The sequence below is a fragment of the Pongo abelii genome, chromosome 3 (assembly GCF_028885655.2).
Source record: "Pongo abelii isolate AG06213 chromosome 3, NHGRI_mPonAbe1-v2.0_pri, whole genome shotgun sequence".
Taxonomy (NCBI): Eukaryota; Metazoa; Chordata; class Mammalia; order Primates; family Hominidae; genus Pongo; species Pongo abelii.
Window position 1 is genome coordinate 8832701 of NC_071988.2, and position 21997 is coordinate 8854697.

The 21997-nt window shown below is 46.1% G+C and overlaps 1 protein-coding gene across 2 annotated transcripts in view; it reads right to left on the reverse strand.

The window, feature by feature from the left end:
- Positions 1-21997, reverse strand: part of SLC2A9 (solute carrier family 2 member 9) — a 203032-nt gene that overhangs the window by 46739 nt on the left and 134296 nt on the right. For both annotated transcript variants that reach the window (XM_002814585.5, XM_024246464.3), the window contains exons 9-10: positions 15195-15296; positions 12121-12196 (exon numbers count right to left, since the gene is read on the reverse strand). In XM_002814585.5, coding sequence (XP_002814631.3) covers positions 12121-12196; positions 15195-15296 — 178 coding nt within the window. The remainder of the gene's footprint in view (positions 1-12120; positions 12197-15194; positions 15297-21997) is intronic.

Below are 21997 nucleotides of genomic sequence, written 5' to 3' on the forward strand. Positions count from 1 at the left end.
TTATCTGACACACCAGGCAGATGGGATGGCTTGGCAATACGTCAACTATCACTCTTATTTGATTTTACGCCAATCTTTCTCCCAAGGGTCTGGTGGCTGTCCTCTGCTCATCTCTGTAGCTTAGACCTAGCACAGTGACTGGCAGACAGTAAGTAGGTGTCCAATAGACTAGGATCTAACTTGAATGAACTGTTTTTGGTAGAGGAGGCCAAAGTGTTTACCAAAGCATATGAGAAAACAGATGCTTATCTCTAGTCCACTGCAGTGGGCTGAGTGGCGGTCCCACAAATGTAAGTCCATGTCCTCATCCTGGAGTGTGCAAATATTACTCAAATGGCAAAAATATGATTAGGTTAGGGATGTTGAGAGGAGGAGCCTGGGTCCTAAATGCAATCACACATGTCCTTGTAAGAGTGTGGAAGAGGGAGTTTTGGGATGCACACATAGGGGAAGGCCTGTGAAGGTGGAGGCAGAGACTGGAGTGATGCGGCCACAAGCCAAGGAGCACTGGTAGCTGCCAGAGGTAGCTCCTTAACTAAGTACATCTGCAAAGACCTTATTTCTAACCAAGGTCACATTCTGAGTTTCTGAGAGAACAAGAATCTTTGGGGGATACTACTCAACCCATTACAGTAGCTAAGAGCACAAACACTGCCAACCCACTGACTTCAGGGGCACCTGCCCCATAAAATCTATGAGTTATGACCTCTCAGAAACTCAGCCCTTCATGTGCAAAGTGGGAATAAGATGGTCTGTCTCCTGGGCTGCCATGAGGATTGAATGAGGTGGATTGCACAGCCACAGGGTTGGTAGATCTGGCCACCAATTCTGGAGGCTTCCATGCTCAGGAAAGTGGCTTGGGCTGGGATGGCTGCTGAGGAATCATTCAGGAAATATGTGGAAATGCTGTCCCTAGGCCTCCTCAGCAGAACCTGGATGAGGTCCCTCCCCATCCAGGGACCTGAGTGGGGGGTGTTTCCCCAGGGAAGGGGGTTCTGAAGTGCAGCCATGTAGTTAGAAAGCCCTTAATCTGCTTCATCCCCTCATTTCACTGATGGGGAAACTGAGGCGAGAGAGGGACAGGGACTTGCCGAACTTACTGTAGATTTTGGGAAAGTCACAGCAAGATTCCAAGAGCATCCCAGACCATCTCTCCTGTGAGGTGGGGCAGGTGCAGTGGGATGTGGTACCTCTGTGTCCTGGCCAGGAATGAGGGCTCAGAAATGCCACGAATGAAAGTCACATTGTCACCTCAAGGTCAATTCATCAAAAAGTAAAGACTGGTAAATGCATTTTTGAATAAAAATATGTTAACAAAAGAAACCCAATCTGTGAATGTGCAGGAATCCCTCTCATTATCTGAACCTTTGCTATCCAGACTCTTGTTTTCCAAATGCAGGAATGAATACATTAGATAAATGTGTTGCTATATCACTTGCTATCCAAATCCTATTTCCTGTTGTATGTATAAATTTCTGGAATAAAATGGATTTGGAAAGGGAAAGATATATATATTCTTATTGTGGATAAAAGTATATTTTATGCCACTTGGCTGAGGCTTCTCTCTGTTTACTAACCTCCAGCTATAACAACAGGGAACTGAAGCACAAAGAACAACAACAAAAAAAACATTCTACAGAATTCACTACGCAGACACGATGAAGAACTTAGAAACTGATCAAAGCTGTTAGAACCATTCCATTCTATGCACAAAAATGTACAAAATTGTGTTTCTCTATGATTTGACTTTCAGCAATGTGACCTCTCAGTGCATTGACTTTTGATGAATTAACTTTCATTAAGTTGCTTTGTTTTCTTCACAGCTAATAGCTGGAGGGGTGGACCCTTGGAAATGACCATAATATATTGAGACTGCTGGAATGGTCAAGGTCTTCAACATCCCCCTATAGCCTTCTTGCACCATAGCAATTTGTGTCCTTATTGAACATGCCTCAGAATACTCCAGTTTGAGTGTACCATATGTTCCCAGTGGGGACCCTGACCCATGACTGTTATTGAAGATAAGATCCGTAAGGACAGAGACTCTATGTGTGTGCACATGCATGTGAGTGTGTGTGTTTGTGTGTTTGCTCCTCCATTGCATCTCCAGGCCTAGAAAGAGGCCCACTTTCTAGTAGGCTCTCAGTGATTATTTGTGGAATGGGGGTAAGTGAAGGAAAGCCCATAATTCTCATCTCTTGCCTATTCTACAGTTACTGCCTCCGGGCAATTGTGGAATAGCCACAGTTCTTTGCAGCCCCTCCACTGGGAGGGAAAGTCTTTCCCCATCCCTTGAATCTGGGCTGGCTTTGTGACTTCCTTTGGCTGATAGAATGCAGCAGAAATAGTGTGGAGTTACAAGCCCAGGCCTCAGGCAGTTTTGCACACTTCCCCTTCTTCTCTTGCAACTTTGCTACCATCATATAAACAAACCTGGTCTAGTCTGTGGGATAGTGATGGACATGTGGTCAAGTTACCCTTCGCAGTGCCAGACCAATGAGTGAGGCTACTTTGGACTAGCTGGTGCCCAGATGACCTGCCAGCTGGATGTAGATAGGAGGAAATCATCTAGCAGAGATCAAAGAAGCCTGGGCCAGAAGAGCAAAACTGCCACACTGACTAAGTCTTGTGAGCAATAATAACTGGTTGTTGTTTAATCCATGAGACTTGGGTGTTATTTGTTACACAGTGATAGCTAACCGATACAAATTCCTTAGTGATCTTTCTGAATTCACTCTTCCCAAGCCTCTCCCATATTCCACATTTTACCTCTGGTTTATTCCCTCCTCTGCAGACTTTTTAAACACCAGTGTGATAATGCTATGTCCCAGCTCAAAATTTTTTGGTGGCTACCCACTTCCACAAGGACAAAGTTTAATTATTTCAGCCTGTGAGGCCCACAATGATCTGGCAACCACTTTCCCTGCACCCTGATGTCCCCTGAGGCCCCTTTACTCCAGAGCGCCTCTCCAGTTTTACACGTGTCCTAGGCTTCCATTAGCATCCTCTCTGATGTCTGTCCTCTACTCAGACGTTCCTCCTTTTCCCTTTAGCTGGCTACCTCCAGGACCACTTCTAGCTCAAATGGCACTTTTGCTGTTAAAAAAAATGTGCCCCTTTCTCAAATAAAATATTTTACAAGTTAGTGCATTACTGAATAAACAGAATGATCACACCCTGTGGCCTGGCCAAGCCTTGCCAGGGAAGTTCTCCAGACGCCCTCTCTGATGGCAGCAGCCATGCAGATGTACATGTGTACCCCCACAGCTGTCTGCTTACCCCACCCGTGAGCCAGTGTACACCTAGGCTCTGTCCCCTTCCCACAAAGTGGAGCACCAAGCCAGTTTTGGAACCGCGCAGAGGATGAGAATCAGGCCTCTAAGAGTGGGCTAGAAAGGAAGCTCAGAGGCCATCTGGAGAATGGAGTGCACATGTGTGTATGCGCATGTGTGTGAATCAGTATATGTGGACGTTGTGTAATCCCAGCTGTGTGTATGACTGTTCTGCTTGTGGGCTGATGTAGGAGATGGTGCAGTCCTGTTGTGTCAGAACCTGGCTGGGAGACCTCATATCCCCACATCGACACCCATGTTCTCATAGGTTAGTGTCTGTCTAAGATGGGATGCTGTGTCTTTAGAAATGGCCATAGGTTAGTGTCTGTCTAAGGTGGGATGCTGTGTCTTTAGAAATGGCCATAGGTTAGTGTCTGTCTAAGGTGGGATGCTGTGTCTTTAGAAATGGCCATAGGTTAGTGTCTGTCTAAGATGGGATGCTGTGTCTTTAGAAATGGCCATAGGTTAGTGTCTGTCCAAGATGGGATGCTGTGCCTTTAGAAATGGCTTCTTGCGCAGTGCACACCCTGAGAACCCAAGATGCAGTATGAGCTGACTTTTTGAAGATGAGAAGCCACACCTCAAATGGATGAATAAGGGTGGTTGTTGCAAGTGGGGAAATAGCACATGCAAAGGCTGAGACCATGAAGTGTGTGTGGGGGGGGGGGCGGGGGGGGGCAAGGGGGCAGCTGCCTGTGGCTCCAGATGGCTGCAGCGCAGGGAGAATGTGGGATAGAGAGGGAGGGCAGGCAGGGCAGGCAGAGCCGACCACGTAGGTCCCGTCAAATGCTGATACGCCCCTGCAGTCTTTCCAGGTGAAAACGATGTGATAAACAGAGGGGTCCTTTTTCCAAGCAAGGTATGTGCTGAGTAAGGCATCTTCCATCAGGACCGCTCCATCCTCTGGGGTGCTCAGACCTTAATTCGCACCTTGATAATGGCAGTGGCCTTACCGCTCCATCTTGTTTGCATCTGTCCACTCCACTTAAACACAAACTCCCCATAGAGGACTTAACTTGGTGCCAGGCACAGAGTCAGGGCATCATGTGATTTTTAAAACTAGAATTGACACATTTTGGCAATGATCTTCTTTTTTTAAAAGGTGAAGCTCTTTTATTTTGCCTCATTTATTAGACTTCCCTGCCACTGCCTTGCGGTTATGCACACAAATAAAATATGCGGCAGGAAACTGCCTCTCTTGTTTTCTTTCTTTTCTTTCACCTAATTTCAACTCCTTGTCAAGTCTTCTTACATCAACCTGTTCCTCACAGAGGCTGCCTCAGGCGGCCTCCTGGCCCTCTCCTGGGAGATCCATCCCTCTTCTTTAATCATGGAGAGCAGGCCAGTGAGTCTCTCCGCCATTCAGCTCTGAGCATCTTCCTGCCACACTTTCCCGGGTGGCTCCCCTGGGGACTCGCTCTTCCCTGTCCACTTAGGAAGATGCAAGATGGTCTCATAGTCTAAGTGGCAGCTTTCCTTAGACAGGTAAGTTCCCTGAGGCTTTAAACCGTACACTGTCAATGTGAGTTTAAATGAAGCTTCTAAACCCTGGCCAATCTTGTGGCTAAAGTCATTGCTAGCCAGCGAGGCCCAGGTGCTGGGTCAACACAGGAGGTTGAAGATGAATTGGGGAAGCGGAGGGCAGGAGCTGACAGGTGATCTGGGATTGGGAGGTGCAGGTGGCCTTCCCTCCAGGGAGTTCCATAGACACTGAGGGGGAACCCAGCATTTAAAGCCCTGGAAATGCAGCATTTCTATAGTCAAAAGAAAGCCACAGTTGCAAACACTTGGAACAGAATCAGGATCATTGCAAAAAGGCTTGGGAGGGCTTAGGGAAAAAAAAAACAAAACAGAGAAGGCTAAGCTTGGTGATTTTGGTTAGCAAAGAACTTCAGGCAGATTTGCGGATGAGTCCAATCTGGCTTATTTGTGTGCATGGGTGGGGAAGAAGGTCAACTTTTCACTCAGATACAATGCTGACATTTACTGTTTCTTCCGGGAAAACAGCTGTTATGGAAAAAGATAACTCGAGAAGCACTGAATCACACCATGAAACGTACAGCTTTCTTGCCCTCATGACCTGCACTTATCATAGTGGCAACGCCCACGAGACCCTTTGCAGGGGCGGCACTGTCCCAGATAACTGCCCTGGGCTGTCTACTCCAGGCCCCTGGCTGGTGTCTCTGCCTCCAGTTTCTTCTCACTGCAGATCTGCCCTGTGAAATTCATGTACACAGATTCCCCAACAGACCTCTAGGGAGTTCCATAAAACTGCAAATCCTTAGTGCAACCTCCAAGACACTCTGAGATTTGCTTCTAGCTTATCTCCTGACTCTTCCTCTGTGTCTCACCCTGCACTCTGGGGAGTGGTTCCTGACGAGCACTTAGCTGTCATCGGATGAGGCCTGAATATCAGTGTTTGCTTTGGTTTTCTTGAACTTGGCTGCACCTTGGAATCATGCGATGTTAGAAAATGCCAAGCCTGGGTCCTACCCCTCCAAGATTATGGCTTGGTTGGCCTTCAGTGCAGCCTGAGCACCAGGGCTTTAAAAGCTTCCCAGGTGACTGAGCAATGTTTGAGCACCACTGCTCTGGCTCTGGCGGTTTATTTAAGGTTTGTTTAACACGAACTTCTTCCTATATTCTGGCAGTGGCTGCTCTCACTGCCTGGAAATTCCTCCTTCCCTACCTCACAAGCTAGCCCACTCTCCCAAGTTCCAAATTTCAGAGCTGATGAACTATAGCAGGGGTTGACAAATGTTTAAAATAAAAAGTTAGAAAGAAAATACATTAGGCTTTTCAGGCCACATGTAGTCCCTGGCATGCATTCTTTCTTTCCCCCTTTTAAAATGCAAAAGCCATTCTTTGCTTGTGAGTCATAAAATGGGCCAGGGACCAAATCTGACCTGTGGATGATTGAATTGCCTGTTTTGTGAGGCAGTGAGTTCCCTGTCAATAGATGCAATCAAGCCATGGCTGAAGGAATTCCTGGTAGGGAAACCATGACTAGGACTTAAGCTTCTGATAAATGACTGAACTAGAAAATCTTCACGGTTTTTTCCAAACTTGGGATGCCTTAATTCTAATGCATCTTAGCCCCTGGAAGATTTCCTTATCTGCCAGATGACCTCCCTCCAGCTCTGAAGTCATTCCCATGTCGTGTTCCGCCTCAGTTAATTGTGAAGGTCTGCATGTGTCAGCACAGACTTCATTTCAACACCAAGTGCCATGATTTAGGTGTCTTTGAATTTAAGAGACAAAGGCCAAAGATTGTTCTTGACCTCTGCATTGAGATAATACCTGAAGCAGGAATGGCTGGAACCATGAAAATCAACATGGTTTTAATTCACCCTCAGCCAAGCTGATCTGACAACTAGAAACAAATGACAAAATTATTTCTTTCCATGTAGACACAAACAGGACTGATTTATGAGGATCAAGAGTAACCCCATCCTGGGAAGATAAAAACAGAAGCCTCCTCCCCTTATCCTCAATTCTCTGTGTAGGCCATTTCTCCTTGGAATAGTTTTTAATCTTGCAAGTAAATTTCAAAATGGGCATAATTCCACTCAATCTTTAGCAAAGAGCTGAGGTTCTAGGACAAGATGGTGAAGATTTAAATCTAGCATTTGCCTCTTAGCTATGTGATTTGGGAAAAATTATTGGATCATTCTGAATATTGTTTTTTTCATCTATAAGAGGCCAAGGCAGGCGGATCAGGAGGTCAGGAGATCGTGACCATCCTGGCTAACACAGTGAAACCCCATCTCTACTAAAAATACAAAAAAATTAGCCAGGCATGGTGGTGGAAACCTGCAGTCCCAGCTTCTCGGGAGGCTGAGGCAGGAGAATGGTGTGAACCCAGGAGGCGGAGCTTGCAGTGAGCCGAGATTGCACCACTGCACTCCAGCATGGGCAACAGAGCAAGACTCTGTCTCAAAAACAAAAATAAAATAAAAAAAAAAGGATTAGTTTGGGAAGGAAGGATTTAGCAGCTGATCTATAAACCATCTTCTATCCTCTAAGACAGACAGACAGAAACCAGGGAAATAAATGGCATTGTCCACATAAACTTCCTACCCCAACCTCAAGATGGTATTTATTAGCAGAACGATAAGGGAGAGTCCTTATATACCCAATGCTTTTAGTGGGCCATACCTGGTCTACTTAGATTGTAAGGTTTAGCTATGGGGCTAGCTTGCTGGGAAATATCAGTGTTAGCTGAAAAATTATCTGAGTATAAAATGCAGAAAATAGCTTCTTTCATGGAAGTGATGCATGCATGTCCTTTTTAGAGCTCTCATATGTTAAATCTGGACAACTATGCATCCAAATGTGGCAAAGAAGAACTATCTTTGCAAAGGGAAGCTATCTACACACACACACACACACACACACACACACACAGAGAGATTTGAAAATCTGACTCTATTATCTTATATTCACCTAGTATTTTTGTGAAAACTAAAGCACTTAGAACAGGGCCTGGAATAGAGTAAGTGCTCAGTAAAAGTTATTACCAGAGACTGGATTTGGGGACAGATGTGAATGTGCTATGGAAAGTCCAGGGTAGTGTGTAGAGGTGAATTTCTTATGTTTGTCGTGGAATGAAAAGAGCATAGATTTTTAACACTTGGGTTCACATCCTAGCTCCAACACTCACTAGCTGTTTCTTATCAGGGGAGCCCGTAATCCCTCTGGACTTCAGTTTCTTCATTTGTAGATGGGAGTGGTAATCCTAATTTGCAAGCCCATCTTGCACACTAGGGGTGATGTATGTAAGGCAGCTGGCGCAGTGTCTAAGTTAAAGTTGATGCTAAAGAAAGGCTAGTGGCTGAATGCCATTATGAGTGGAAACTGAGCAAGTGTGACAAGGACTGGGCAAAGAACAGGACAGAGGCTGGGAAGCCCTAAGCCACTGCTTCTGGGTTTAACCAATCACTTTAAGGGTGCCCTGTGGGTTCAGCACCTCCCAGTCCACATCTTAAAGCTTAGTGCCTACTCGGCCCCTTCTATCTGAGTTCCCTGGTCATGATTAAACCACCTGCAAATATGTCCTGAGAACCCTCTAGATCTCAGGCCAGGACTGGGCACTTTAGGGGAGGCTGGTGTGAAAGTGCCAACTCTGCATCCAGGGCTGGCCATGGGACTTGTCATCACCACTGGAATACGAGTGGAGAAGAGGGTGTTACCCCAGGTCAGGGCTCTTAAGAAGCTTTCTGCACAGTCTTTCTCCTTTTCGCCTACTGGATGCAGTAGACCAGAGACACTCGGGGTTGGCAGAGCCACAGCGCAGGAGGAAACTGGGTGCATGTGCTCATCTACCTGGGACAGTAGCCATGGCTGGTTCTATGAGTGAGACATGAATTTCTATTGTGTGAGGCTTCTGTCATTCAGAGACATATTTGTTAGGCAGCTAGCATTACACTGACCGATACATGCTGTTAGTGACTAAGAATTCAGACTGCACATGTAAAACATTCGAGGTGCTTGCTCAGGAGCATGTTACCTTTTTAAACAATTTTTTAAAAAAGAGATGGGCTTTTTTCTCTAGCACCCTGGCTAGAGTGCAGTGCTGCCATCACAGCTCATTGTAACCTAAAAATTCTGAGCTCGAGTGAGCCTTCTGCCTCAGTCTCCTAAATAGCTGGGATTACAGGTACATTCCACTACTACACCTGGCTAGAAATTTTTTTTTTTAATTAGTACAGTTGGGCTTGAAGATACAAGACCATTTTTTGGGGGGTTAGCAATTAAGAAGCCGTTGGCCATCTGTGCAACAGTGTATTTGTTTGATGGAGGAAAGTGTGGGAGAATGTACGTGATAATAGACAAACCCTTCAGTTTTGACTTTAAGGTATTAAAAACCTGGTTCTGAGAAATACCATTTGACCCAGAAATCCCATTACTCAGTATATACCCAAAGGAATATAAATCATTCTATTATAAAGACACATGCATGCATATAGTCATTGCAGCGCTATTCACAATAGCAAAGACATGGAATCAACCCAAATGCTCATCAATGATAGACTGGATAAAGAAAATGTGGTACATACATATCACGGAATACTATGCAGCCATGAGAAGGAACAAGATCATGTCCTTTGCAGGGACGTGGATGGAGCTGGAAGCCATTATCCTCAGCAAACTAACACAGGAACAGAAAACCAAACACCACATGTTCTCACTCATAAGTGGGAGCTGAATAATGAGAACACATGGACACAGGAAGGGGAACAACACACACTGGGGCCTGTCTGGGGTGGGAGTGGAGGGAGGGAAAGCATCAAGAAAAATAGCTAATGCAGGCTGGGCTTAATACCTTAATTGTTGTTGACAAGTACAGCAAATCACCATGGCACACGTTTACCTATGTAACAAACCTGTGAGTCCTGCACATGTATCCCGGAACTTAAAATAAAAAAGCAACATGTATCCCATGAAAAAAAATCTGGTTCTATTTTATCTTCCTCCTGCCTCCGCCTGCTCTCCTCTCCCTCCAGCTTGGGACACAACAGGTGCTCAATAAAGGCTTGAGAAATTGAGCTGAATGGAATTCAACCTTATACTTGTTCTTTCTCTGAAAAGAATCTTGGTATTAGCTTGACTAATCCTTTTGCTCCATGCAATTGGCTAGTGCCACCTTCATATTTTTCTGATATCATTAAGCCCCAGCTGCCTCTTCCCTGGAGCTCAGGGATGCCGCAGGACAAGGGGTCTGCTCTCTCCACTTCTCTCCTCCAAGGTTTGTTTTGAAAAACCCTGCTGCCAGGGCAGGCTCCCCTGTTATGCTGCTCACAAAAGCACACATCTTCCCTGCCAGCCTCTGCTCAGTTATTTTATTCCCTCTCTAAAAAGTACTTGTGGAGCCTTACTATGTCTTCAGCATAGTTCTAGGTTATCAGGATAAGATTGTGAACCACACACCAGGCCCTTTCATGGAGCTTATTTTCTAGCCTGGAGGAGATATGCATTAAAGACAGACTGCAGCACACAGGTCGCATGCAGCCCACTGCCTGCTTTTGTAAATAAAGTTTTATTGGAACACAACCATGCAGTCCATTAATTTACTCGTTATCTATGGCTGTGTCCACACTACCATGGCAGAGGTGGGTAGTTGTGATAGAGAATGCATGGTCTGTGAAACAAAAGTATTTACACCTGGCCCTTTGCAGAAAAAATCTTCCCATGTCTGCGTTAAACAAATAAGTATGCAGGAAACCAACATGCCCGTGAACAATGCTATGATGGGTGATGAGATAGAGGGTAGGTGTGCGTGTGTGTGAGTGTATATAGTAAATGTGTGTGTGCTGGTTTTAGAATAAGTGGCCAGGAGAGGCCTCACTGAGCAGCTGACATCTCAGAGGGGACTTCCACACCAGAGGCAAGCCCCTCTGGGAGCAGAGACTGCTCCTGTCTGGTTTGCTCACCCATGTCCCCAGACTAGCATAGGGCCGCAGGCTGGACACCTCCAGAGCACTGATGTGAAGATGTGGATGTGAGGTTGTGATGCAGATGCCCTGGAGGACTAACACATTTACTCCTCGCGTCCACTGTAAACTACATGTGCTGTGTGTTCATCCTCTAATTCGCTGCCCTGCCTGGAGGTGCTTTCTTTTTCCTGCAGCTGTTCTGACCACCCTCATAGCATTGTGTGTGTGTGTGTGTGTGTGTGTGCTGTGTGCATGTATGTGCACCTGATGCCCTCCCCGACCATTCCATGGCCCACCTTGCCATCTTATTATAACATCCCTATGTCCTGAATGGACACTTTCCATCCACCATGAATGCGATAGAACCTAGAATGTAATGGCTCATGAGAATCAGCAACACAAAGGGAGAAACAGAAGTTAGTTCCCTTTGTTCCGATAGAAACTTACTGTTTGCATCAACCAAGAAACACAACCAAAGAACAGCCATGAACATCATCCCATGAGAGAGCACATGGCTGTGTCAGACCCTGCCCTGAGCCCCCCTCTCAGTCTGACCTTGGCCTCTGCTGGAGGTCCCTGCTGGAGGTCCCTGCTGGAGGTCCCTGCTGGACGTGGACACAGGGCCAGGGAATGGTAGGGTCCTCAGTTGCACTGCATCCTTGTCATTGTACAGATGGGGAAACTGAGGCTAACAAAGAGAAGAATTCTCTCCTACTGACCCATGGCTAGGAAACAGCAGGGCTAGAAGTGAGTCCCAGGTAAACTGAGGCTGGGATACTCCAGCTACACACTCACGCAGGTACCATGTAAGCTGGTGGTTGGGGCCTGGGCCTGGCAGTCAGGCCACTCCACCTACTCACTCATGCAAGTCACCTTCCATCTCTGTCTTCTTTGGAACTGTCCTGAGCCTTAAATGAGCTCACACAGGTCAAGTTCTTAGCCAAGTATAACACAAAATCAATGATCAATATGTCTTAGACATGATTATTGCCACATCTTTCACCATAGACCGTAACTGCTTAGGCACAGACTGTGACTCGGTTGTCTTTGATTCATCACAAACCAGTGTCACCTCTGGCTCAGAGCCCTCCCGTGTGTGAACTGCTCTCGCTGTGTGGTGGGAAATTATCTCCCACTCATCTTCAGGTGAGTCCATTTTCACCTTCTGTGGGGTAGACTGCAGACAGTCGGCTACATTTAAATTGGGCCAAAAGAAAGGCAGCAGACACACATCCCCAGTCAGGCTTTGCTTATTCTGGGCTCTGGGCTCCCCATCTGTATGAGGAGAGCCCCCCAGCTTGGTGATGCCAAGAGCCCCTGGGCGGGGCAGTGAGGAGGGAGGAGTGCCTTACCTGGCCCACTGCAGAAAGAGGCGATGATGGCCAGAATGCCCACGATACTCAGGTAGGGGACCCAGGGGGCGCGGTCCTGGGAGAGAACAGGGAGTGTTCAGGTGAGGAGGTGATGGTGTGTCCAGAGGACCTGAGTTCCCACCCCAGCTCCTCCTGCATCCATCTGTGTGACCTTGGACAGGTCACTTGATGTCCCCAAGCCCCAGCTTCAGCATCTATAACATGGGAACAATGATAACCCTTCAGTCATTCCATCTGCTTATTTTATAGCCATGATGAAATCAGATGAAGCCTGTGATGAGTTTGACATAGTCCTGGCATACAGGAAGTGGTAAATAAATCAATAACTCACATTGATTGAGGGCTTAGTTGGCAGCAGGCAATATGAGCAATTTTCACAGCTTTATCACATTTTAAAAAGTTCATCATTCTCAGCAAACTGACACAAGAACAGAAAATCAAACACCGCATGTCTCACTCATAAGTGGGAGTTGAACAATGAGAACACATGGACACAGGGAGGGGAACATCACACACCGGGGCCTGTTGGTGGGGTGGGGGACTGGAGGAGGGATAGCATTAGGAGAAACACCTAATGTAGATGATGGGTTGATAGGTGCAGCAAACCACCATGGCACATGTATACCTATGTAACAAACCTGCACGTTCGGCACATGTATCCCAGAACTTTATATATATATATATATATATATATATATATATATATATATATATATATATGAATGTTTCCTCATATACATTTTAAAGGCTTCTATATTTTGTTTAAAAGAAGTTATCTTAGTTCTGGTATTGTTATATAAAGGACCTTATTTGTACCCCTGCCATCTTGCAAGGTGTGAGATGCGTTAATTCATTTCATGGAATGTGTCTGGAGAAGCTGTCATTCATCTGGGGGTTGGGTGGCTTGGTGCTGGTTGCAAAAGGATATTTTGGGATTGCTCCTGCTCTAGCAGACTGGACGGCTGAGCATTAGAGCACAGTGTCACCGGTTCTGAGTGTGTGGGGGTGCCAGGGCTGCCCCAGGAGAGGTCACCTGACTTGAAGGGAAGGTAAGAGCCTGCGCTCACCTCTGTAGGCTGAGCCAGAGTCAGCCCAGTGGGAAAGGAAAGGAAAGAGGTTCCAGGAGGGGGTTCAGCATACACAAGGGCACAGAATCCTGAGAGGGCACCATGCGGGGGTGAGCTGCAAACAGTCTGGAGTGGAGGGCAAGGGGTACAGAGGGCAGACAGAGGAATGGGGAACTCCTTCCTTCCCCTTGTTCTGTGTCCAAATCCACTAGCTCTAGGGGTTGAGAGGGGCTTTGTGGACTCTTGCACACTGTATGGCTTGTTTCTGTACCAAGTCACTCACTCACTAATTCAGCTGATTGATCTGAGCTGCCCCTGGGTGCCAGGCACTGGGATGGGAGGTGGAAATGCAGATATGGTTCACTCATGGCCCTGGCCCTACACAACTCACTCTATTGGGAGAGAGACATGCGTCAACAGTGAAAGTCAATGGTCTATGGTAAGTGATCTCACAGGGTTCCCCCTTGGGGCTTATGGGAACACAGGAGAGGGCACCTCACCCAGACTTGGAAGCAAGGGGAGGCTTCCTGCAGGAAGAGGTGTCCAGGAATGTCCAAGGCCTCCTGAGTCCAGAAAGCAAGGAGAAGCTAGCCCAGCACAGAAGAGCCCTAGGAGAGGAAACTGCCAGGCCCCTTGAGGAGCTGCTGGGGGCAGGGGGTGGGGCACTGAGGGAGACAAGGGTGGCCAAGCCAGGAACAGCTCTGAAACCTTGTGAAGTGAGGCTTAGATAGGGTTCGTGGGCTTCAGGCTTTCCTTTTAAACTTCTGACACAAGTTTCAGAAAGATGATGGCCCGGAACATCGCCCAACTGGCTTCCTGAGAACTTCGAAGGACAAAGATGCTGGAGCTTGGGACAGCTTGGGCCTGGCTGTCAGGAAGAAACTGCATCTGCCAGCACATTGTCCCTGAAGGCAATGCGTCCACCTCCTGCCGGTCAGCATGCTTGCCAGCCGCACCTCTTCAAAGGGCACCCATCAGCCACCACCATGCTAATAGTGCCTTTTTCTAGAAACATTTGGGCCACTAAGACATTTGACAGGTGATCAAAATGTGCACCTATCAATTTCCAGATGCATTTTTGAAAAATGCAAAGATTAATCAATTGCTGCAACCTTGCTTCATGCTTCCCATGGCACCAAGACAAGTTGGAGATACTGAGGCAGTGTTCAGTTAATGCAAGCTGCCCTGAGCCATGCAGGGGGCAGAAACCCAGGATCCGGGGATCCAATCACAGCTTGCCACCTTTTGGTGGTGTAACCTTGGGAAGCTTATTTATTTATATTTATCCCTCAGTTTCCTTATCTCCATAAAAGAAAAAAATACCGATGTTGTAAGGATGAAGTACATCATCACCCCTCCTCCTACATGGACATCCACTGAGTGCTTGTTCCAAGTGCTTTCAGTGCATTTTCTCATTTCATCCCATAACACCCCTGGATGAAGGGACGACTGTTCCATTTTAGAGATGAGGCCCAGAGAGGAGCTGACTTGCTAAAGTTTCATTACAAGTAAGGAAAAGCCGAGATCCACACAGGCTGTCTGCCTCCAGAGCCACTGTTCCTAAAATTGTGACAACTGCGGAAGTGGCTGATATGCAGCACCTGGCACTCATGCTGGGAGATGACAGCTGGAAGGGGCATCTTAGGGTTGTCTAGTGCAAGCTCTTCAAGCTCTTCTATTCCATAGATGGGTGAACTGAGGCTCAGAGAGGGAAAGTGTCTTGCCCAAGATCACCGGCTCATCAGCGGGAGTGACAGGACCAGAAGTCAGGTCTCTCATCTCTCATCTCCCAGTCCAAGGACCCCTCACCAAACCCTCTTCACTGAGACCCTAAGCAGCTCCAGAGATGAGATGCCCCCGGGGAGAGCTTTATCAAAAGTGTTCTTGGTAGAAGTATGAACCCACAAATCAAAGGCCCCAAAATGATGAAGCCAGAAGCCAGCCCCATGCTTATCTCCCTCAAATGTGACAAGCACATCGTCTCACCTGCAGGGTCAGTGTGATGGTGAGGGTCCCAAAGAAGAGGGCCATCAGCCCAAAGCCACCAATGAGGAGGGGTCTCCGTCCCAGGTGCTCAATGACCAAACCCTAGTCCAGGGTAAAAGAGAGAGAGAGAGAGCTATTATTTCATTTCTAACCACAACAGGGGAATGTGGCACTGGGAACTGGCAATGGCATCATGATTAAAAACCGGCTTTGACCCTGAGACAGTTGGGCCACCTTCTTTATGGCCACAGCCCTGAAGCAATGCTCTTTATGAGAAAGGAAAAAGTGAGGGAGAGAAAGTCACAATTCTTGAGCACCTACAGCATTAATAATGAGCACTTTCCTTCTAATATTCCTTGCTAGGGTGGACTCCTCCAACAGGGAGTTTGGGAGAAGGAACTGGATGGATATGGTCACCACAGCCCTTCTCCTCTTTCAGAGGCAGCCTGCATGGAAGGCGACTCCTCTGTGTCTCCATGTTGTGGGTTTCATAGGGGTAGGCACCCACAGCGGGGCACAGGGGTGTGAGCAGGCAGAGAAGCCCATGTCGTTTTCCAGTCTGCCTGTGTCTGGGGGAGTCAAGTTCATTGTGGGATGTGATGTGGGGAGTCCCTGGGGAAGTCCCTAAAGCTGTGTCCTCCAAGCCAGCTTCCCTCAGCCTAGGACTGTCACTGACCTCCATCTGGCTGGCCCCTGTGCCCCTTGTCCACTTGGTCAGGAAACAGCTGCCAATGACTGAAAGAGTAATTGTAGCCGAATGTCAGAGACAGGAAAACCTGGGTTTATATTCTGGCTTTACTACTTTCCAGATGTATGAACTTTGGCATGTGACTTCACTTCCCAAAGCCCCAGGGCCTTTATCTGTGACAAGAGAATCAAAATATCCTTCAACAAGAGTGTCTGGAGTAGAAGGGTGTGTTAAATAAGAGACTGCACTCAACACACAGGTTAGGTACTCGGATTATGTGAGGTATCCTCCTCTCATGCTCCATATCACAAAAAGAGAACACTGAGGGTCAGAGAGGTGAGATAACAGCAGACACCACAGAGCAAGCAGGTGAGAGAGGGCCAGAAATCGAGCCCAGAGTGACTCAGAATCCATGGCTTTTCTCAATGAGGCAATCAGGTGAGGCTTCCTGGAGGAGGCAGTAGCAGGCAGAGATGTGGAGAGCTTGTTAGGCAGAGGGATTAGTAGCGGAAAAGGTTTTGAGGCTGGATGGTCCCCATCACGACAGTCATTTGGCTTGGACAAGGGGAAGCAGTGATGCTGCTGAGGGCCATGAAGCCAGAGCACACATGGCTCCTGCCTGCCAGCTTCAGGTGATGGTGCGAAGGTCACAGCACTGAGACAAACAGTTGCAACCCTGCCCCAAAGCCTCAGGGTTTCTCCACAATGGAGCCCAGCTGCAGGGACCCCAGTGCCCTCTGTTCCTCTTTCCTCATACCCTGCTCCTTAGAGGGAGGCAGGTGAGAAGCCATCTAGGCAATGGGTATTCTCCTCCAAGCTTAGCATGGGCTGTTGTTCTGCTTGGCAGAGCCGTCACTGAGGGGTGAGTGACAGCTGCCTGTCCGAAGGGCACAGCCCTGTGGGTCAGCTGAGCACCCCGGCCATGTAGTGCTGCCTGGGGCCATGGACCTCTCAGTCACCTAGGCATGAATGTTGAGGGGAACGGAGGGTGCTGGCCCAGAAAGTCAGAGGCCTGGGAGGAAAACGTGCCTGGCTGATGACCACGTGTCTCTAAAAGCATCCAAGACTTCTGGTCAGAAATGCCTTTCTCCTGGTTGCTTAGGGAAGAAGGGCAGACTCACGCCTCTAAACTTGGCCTCCTAGAAACCTGGCCTAATGGAACAGAGCACAGATGACATCCAGGGGCACATAAGTCTGAAGATGGGCAATCTGAGCTCAATTCCTGGCTTTGCCACTTAGCCTTCTTTGCACCCAGGACAGGTTATTCAGCTTTTCCAAGTCTCAGTTTCCCCACCTGGAAAATGAGAATGATGATACCATTTTTGCAGGGTAGCTGTGAGATAAAGGGAAAGAACTCACGGTGCGTGAAACAGACTCATGAACAAAAGAGGTTGCCAACAAATGGCAGAAAATATATTATTCATTTTAACTAAGGAGTGCCCTGGAGGTCTGGTCCCAGCTCTTACCTGTAGCTGGCTGTGTGGCCTTGAACAAGTTAATTAACCCTTCCATGTCTTAATTTCTCATCTTTTCTGATGATAATGGAGTTAGTCTAGATACCAATAGCTAATGATCATTTACTGAGCGCCTACTATGTGCCAAGCACTGTATTAAGCACTTTTCTTGCAGCAACTCATTTAATCCTGACAATAATTTTGAGCAGGTTCTATTATTTGCTCCATTTTACAGGTAAAAAACAGAGGCACAGAGTCTTTGGAAACTTGTCCAGGGTTACATGGCTGGTAAGTGGCAAAGCTGGGATCACCTACAAAATCTTTTCTGTTGTTGAGACATTACATTTTCTTGACATTAAACTAGAAACAGACAATGCCACCACTTGGTAACAGCCCAGTGTCCCACCTGGTCCAGCTCCTGGACCTGAACAAGGGCACTGATCACTTTTCTGCCCCCCCCCCCCCCGCATCCCCCCTGCATTCCTGGCTCTCTGATTCTCTTTCTTCACTTGAAGGCCAGGAGCCTTCATTTTTGCTTTCCCAGAGCCTGGAAGAATACCTGACAGGTGTGGAGTAAGTGTTTGCCGAGGGAGGGAAGGTCTGTCTTTACAAGGCAGGCAGAATGATTCCCATTTGCAGGGGGAGGGCGGGGAGGGCAGTGAGGTTTGAGAACGCTGAGGGACAGTAACTTCACTTGGTGGGAAGTGGGGAGGGAAGTCAGGCCCAGTGAGAGTCATGAGGGAAGCAATGACCAACAGCTTCTGAGAAAGAGAGAGAGGGGGAGGCAGAGAGGGACGGAGGGAGGGAATGAGGGACAGAGGGAGGGAGGGAGGGAGATGGAGAGAAACTTGCATTTAAAGCATCCCTTCCTCCTAGGCCCTCATGAGGTGGGTTTCATCAAAGGGGAGACACTATGGGGCTGCTGTGCCAGGACCAGTGCAACATGGGCAAGGGAGCTGGGTCCTAGTGCCAGGAGGGACCCCCGCAAAGGTGATGGGAGAAAAGGCCCAGAGATATCAGAGGCTTAGAGAGATTATGAAATTATGGGCCCAGAGAGATTATGCTTATCTCTGTTTAACTCATACTAATTTCAGTGTAACAATGCAGCACATGTTAATCTCAGCGCAACACATGTTAATCTTGGCGTAGCACTCTCAGTGATCTAGGCCCAGGATCAGAGGCCAAGAGTGATTATGGGATTTATCAAAAGTCACCCAGGGCTAACTATTCAGAGAGAAGGAAGTGGGATAGATGCTGTTTTACACCAAGGGGCAGCTGCAAAAGTCCACACCCTTGGACTCACTCACCTTCTGGGCATTGATCCTAAGGAAATAGATGTTTGGTCAAAGATGCATGGACAAGGATCTTTGTTGGTGTGTTATTTATACTACTGGGGAAATAGAAGTAATCTAGAAATCCACCAACAATTAGTTAAATAAATACCAGAATATTTAGATAATAAATATGTAGAAATTAACATAATTTAAAGAATTGTAAAATGGTATAGAAAAATTCTCAGGGTACAATCTTAGGTGGAAAGAGTAGGACATAAATCTGTATATACTAAAACATGTAGTTATATAATATAAAATACAATTATGTTAAGCTTATACACCCTGGAAAAATATATGCAGAAATAGTTTATAATGGCTAACTCTGGTTGGGGGAATATGTGATTATTATTTTATTTGTCTGTCAGTTTTCCTGATTTTCTATGGAGAGTTTTGACTTAAAAACACCAAAAAGTAGATTTAGTTGAAGTGTTGGATGCAAATCTCTGTCCCCTGTATTATGTCTTTATTCTTTCCTAATCACCAAATATTTCCAATACCCTTACTGGCAACTTTTCATAACTGTGTAAAACATGGTTTTGGTACAATCTAAAAATGTCACAGCTTTTCTTGTGGCTAACAGGACAGAGCCCAAAGTTAAGCTGTTGCTGAAAATGAAGGTTGTTCATAACTGGAATATGCAGGAACTTTGTCTCCTAAGCTTCTTAGGGGAGTTGGATTAGAGTATCCAGTGACCTGGTGCTGAAATGACAACAGAATGTGCCATGGAAGAGCATCACAGTTGCTGGGAGATATTATTACACTGCCATCAGCATGTGTTACATTGTCATACTGAGATCAGCACATGTTACATGGTTATAATGAGATTAATATGTGTTATATTGTTACACTAAGATCATCATGTGTTACATTGTTATATGGAAATTAACATATATGGTTACTGATTTCAGTATTTTGAAGTTTTTAAAAAAGAGTTTCAAGTGCACCACCCACAATTTCAGAGTCAGAAAGTGTGCTTACAAAAGTCAGTTGAGAACCATTATCTTACACCATGATGCTGACGTTCAAATGCTCTGGAAAGGGTGGGGTGAGGGACATGTGGCTTTTTGTTTCGTTTCCCTAAAGTCTCTTGATGAACCAGTAACTTAAGCCAATGAAAAGCTGAACACATTCTCCCTGATTTGGAAATGATCTTTAAAGATGGTCTAGGAAGACACCAGGGAAACAGCTTTGAAAGAGAAAGAAGGGATAAAAACAACTCTCCCAACTGACAATCAGTCTCCCGGCTCTGTTCTTCCTCCCTCCCTCCTTTAAGTCCAGTTAAAGCGCAGCCTGTTGGAAGGGATTAGAGCGAACATGGTATTTCCACTTGACATTAAAATCATGAGTGAAGACATTAACTCAGACGAACAGCAGACTGAAGGCTACTGATGTCAGCTGGGGATGACTGTCAAAATCCTAATGCTCCCAGGAAACCACCTCTGGGGACTCTGGAGCCATGGGGTCACCCATCCACTCAGCAGCCATTCACTCAGCACCCAGTGCCCTTCCCCATAGGGCTGGGACCTCTGGTGAAATAATAATGGGAACCTTTTGCTCTGGTTAGGATTTTAAGAAGCAGCTTTATAAAGGTGTAGTTTTCATTCAGTCTAATGTACCCATTTGAATTGCACAGTCTTGCATGTTTTGACAAATGTATATACCTTATATCCACAACTACAATTAAGACATTGAACATTTCCATCGCTTCCCAGACTTTTCTTGTGTCCCTTCCCCCAACCCAGGCAACCTCCAACCTGCTTTCCAGCACAAGGATTCGATTTATATTTCAAGCATTTCATATTGCTTATTGCAGTGTTTTTGAGATTCATCCTTCTTGTAGTACATATCAACAGTTCCTTTGTATTGCTGACCAGCATTCCATTGCATGGATATGCCAAAATTTGTTTCTCCATTCACCTGTTGACCCAATAGCTGTTTCCAGTTTTCGGCTCTGAGAAATAAAACCATTATGAGTATTGAGTCTTCATATAGACTTGTGCATTGATTTCTCTTGGGTGAATACGTATGAGTGGAATGACTGAGTTGGATGGGTAAAACCTTTATAAGAAACTGCTAAAATGTTCTCTGAAGGGGTTGTGCCATTTTACGTTCCCACCAGCAGTGGCTGAGCCTTCCTGTTACTCCACATCCTTGGCAACACGTGGTATTATATCAACCATTTAAATTTTTGTCACCATTTTGGTGAACAATGGTATCTCACTGTTGGTTTTAGTTTTAATTTCCCCGGTGACTAACAATGTTGAACATCTTTTCATGTGCTTTTTGATGTTTTGGATCTCTTCTTTGGTAAAGCATGTGTTCAGATATTTTGCTCATTTTCAAGTGGGCAGTTGGTCTTATTTTTGAGTTTTAAGAGTTCTTTATATATTCTGAATTCACGTCCCCTCTCAAATGTGTTTTATAGGTATGTTCTCCATGTCTGTGACTTACCTTTTTATCTCCTTAACAATACCTTTTAAATAGTCACAGTTTTTAATTTTGATGAAATCCAATGTATCATTTGAAAAATGGTTTGTGATTCTGTATCTTTCCTATCCTAATGTTGCAAAACTTTCTCCTTTGCTTCTAGAAGTTTTAGAGTTTAGCTTTTATGTTTATATACATGGTCCATTTTGAGTTAATTTTTTGTATGGTATAATAAGGGTTGCCATTCACATTTTTCCATGTGGATATCTACTTTTTATGACACTACTTGTTGAAAAGACTATCCTTTCCTCATTGAATTACTTCAGCAACTTTTTGTTTTCTGGACTCCATTCTGTTCCATTGATCTGTGGGGCTGCCCTTATGCCAATCTCATGCTGTCTTTATTCCCATGTTTGAACATTGTTACAATCCTTGCTATGTACCAGAAATGGTTCTGGCTGCTTTATATATATTAGTAACTTAACTCTGACAACATTTTCTTGGGGTAGGTGCTATTATCATCCACTATTATATCCAGAACTTGAGGCTCAGAGAGGTTTAGCAACCTGGCTAAGGTTGCGCAGTGAGTCAGAATTCAAGTCTAGGCACTCCGGCTCCAGAATCTTGCTCTTAACCTTTGTGCTCTACTTCCTCTCTCCAGTGTTTCTGAGGCAAATACACATTCACATTTATCAAAAGAATATGCACATGCTCCCAAAGTTTTTCTCCCTTCATTTGTGTGAGCTGCCTGAGGTCACTGAAAGCCTCCAACGGCACTGGCACTGGGGCACAGAGAAGACACAGCCAGGAGTCTCTGCCCTTGGGGAGCTTTATGGACTGAATTGCATCCTCTCAAAAAAGGAAATATTGGAATCCTAATTTCCTATTCCTAACAATGTG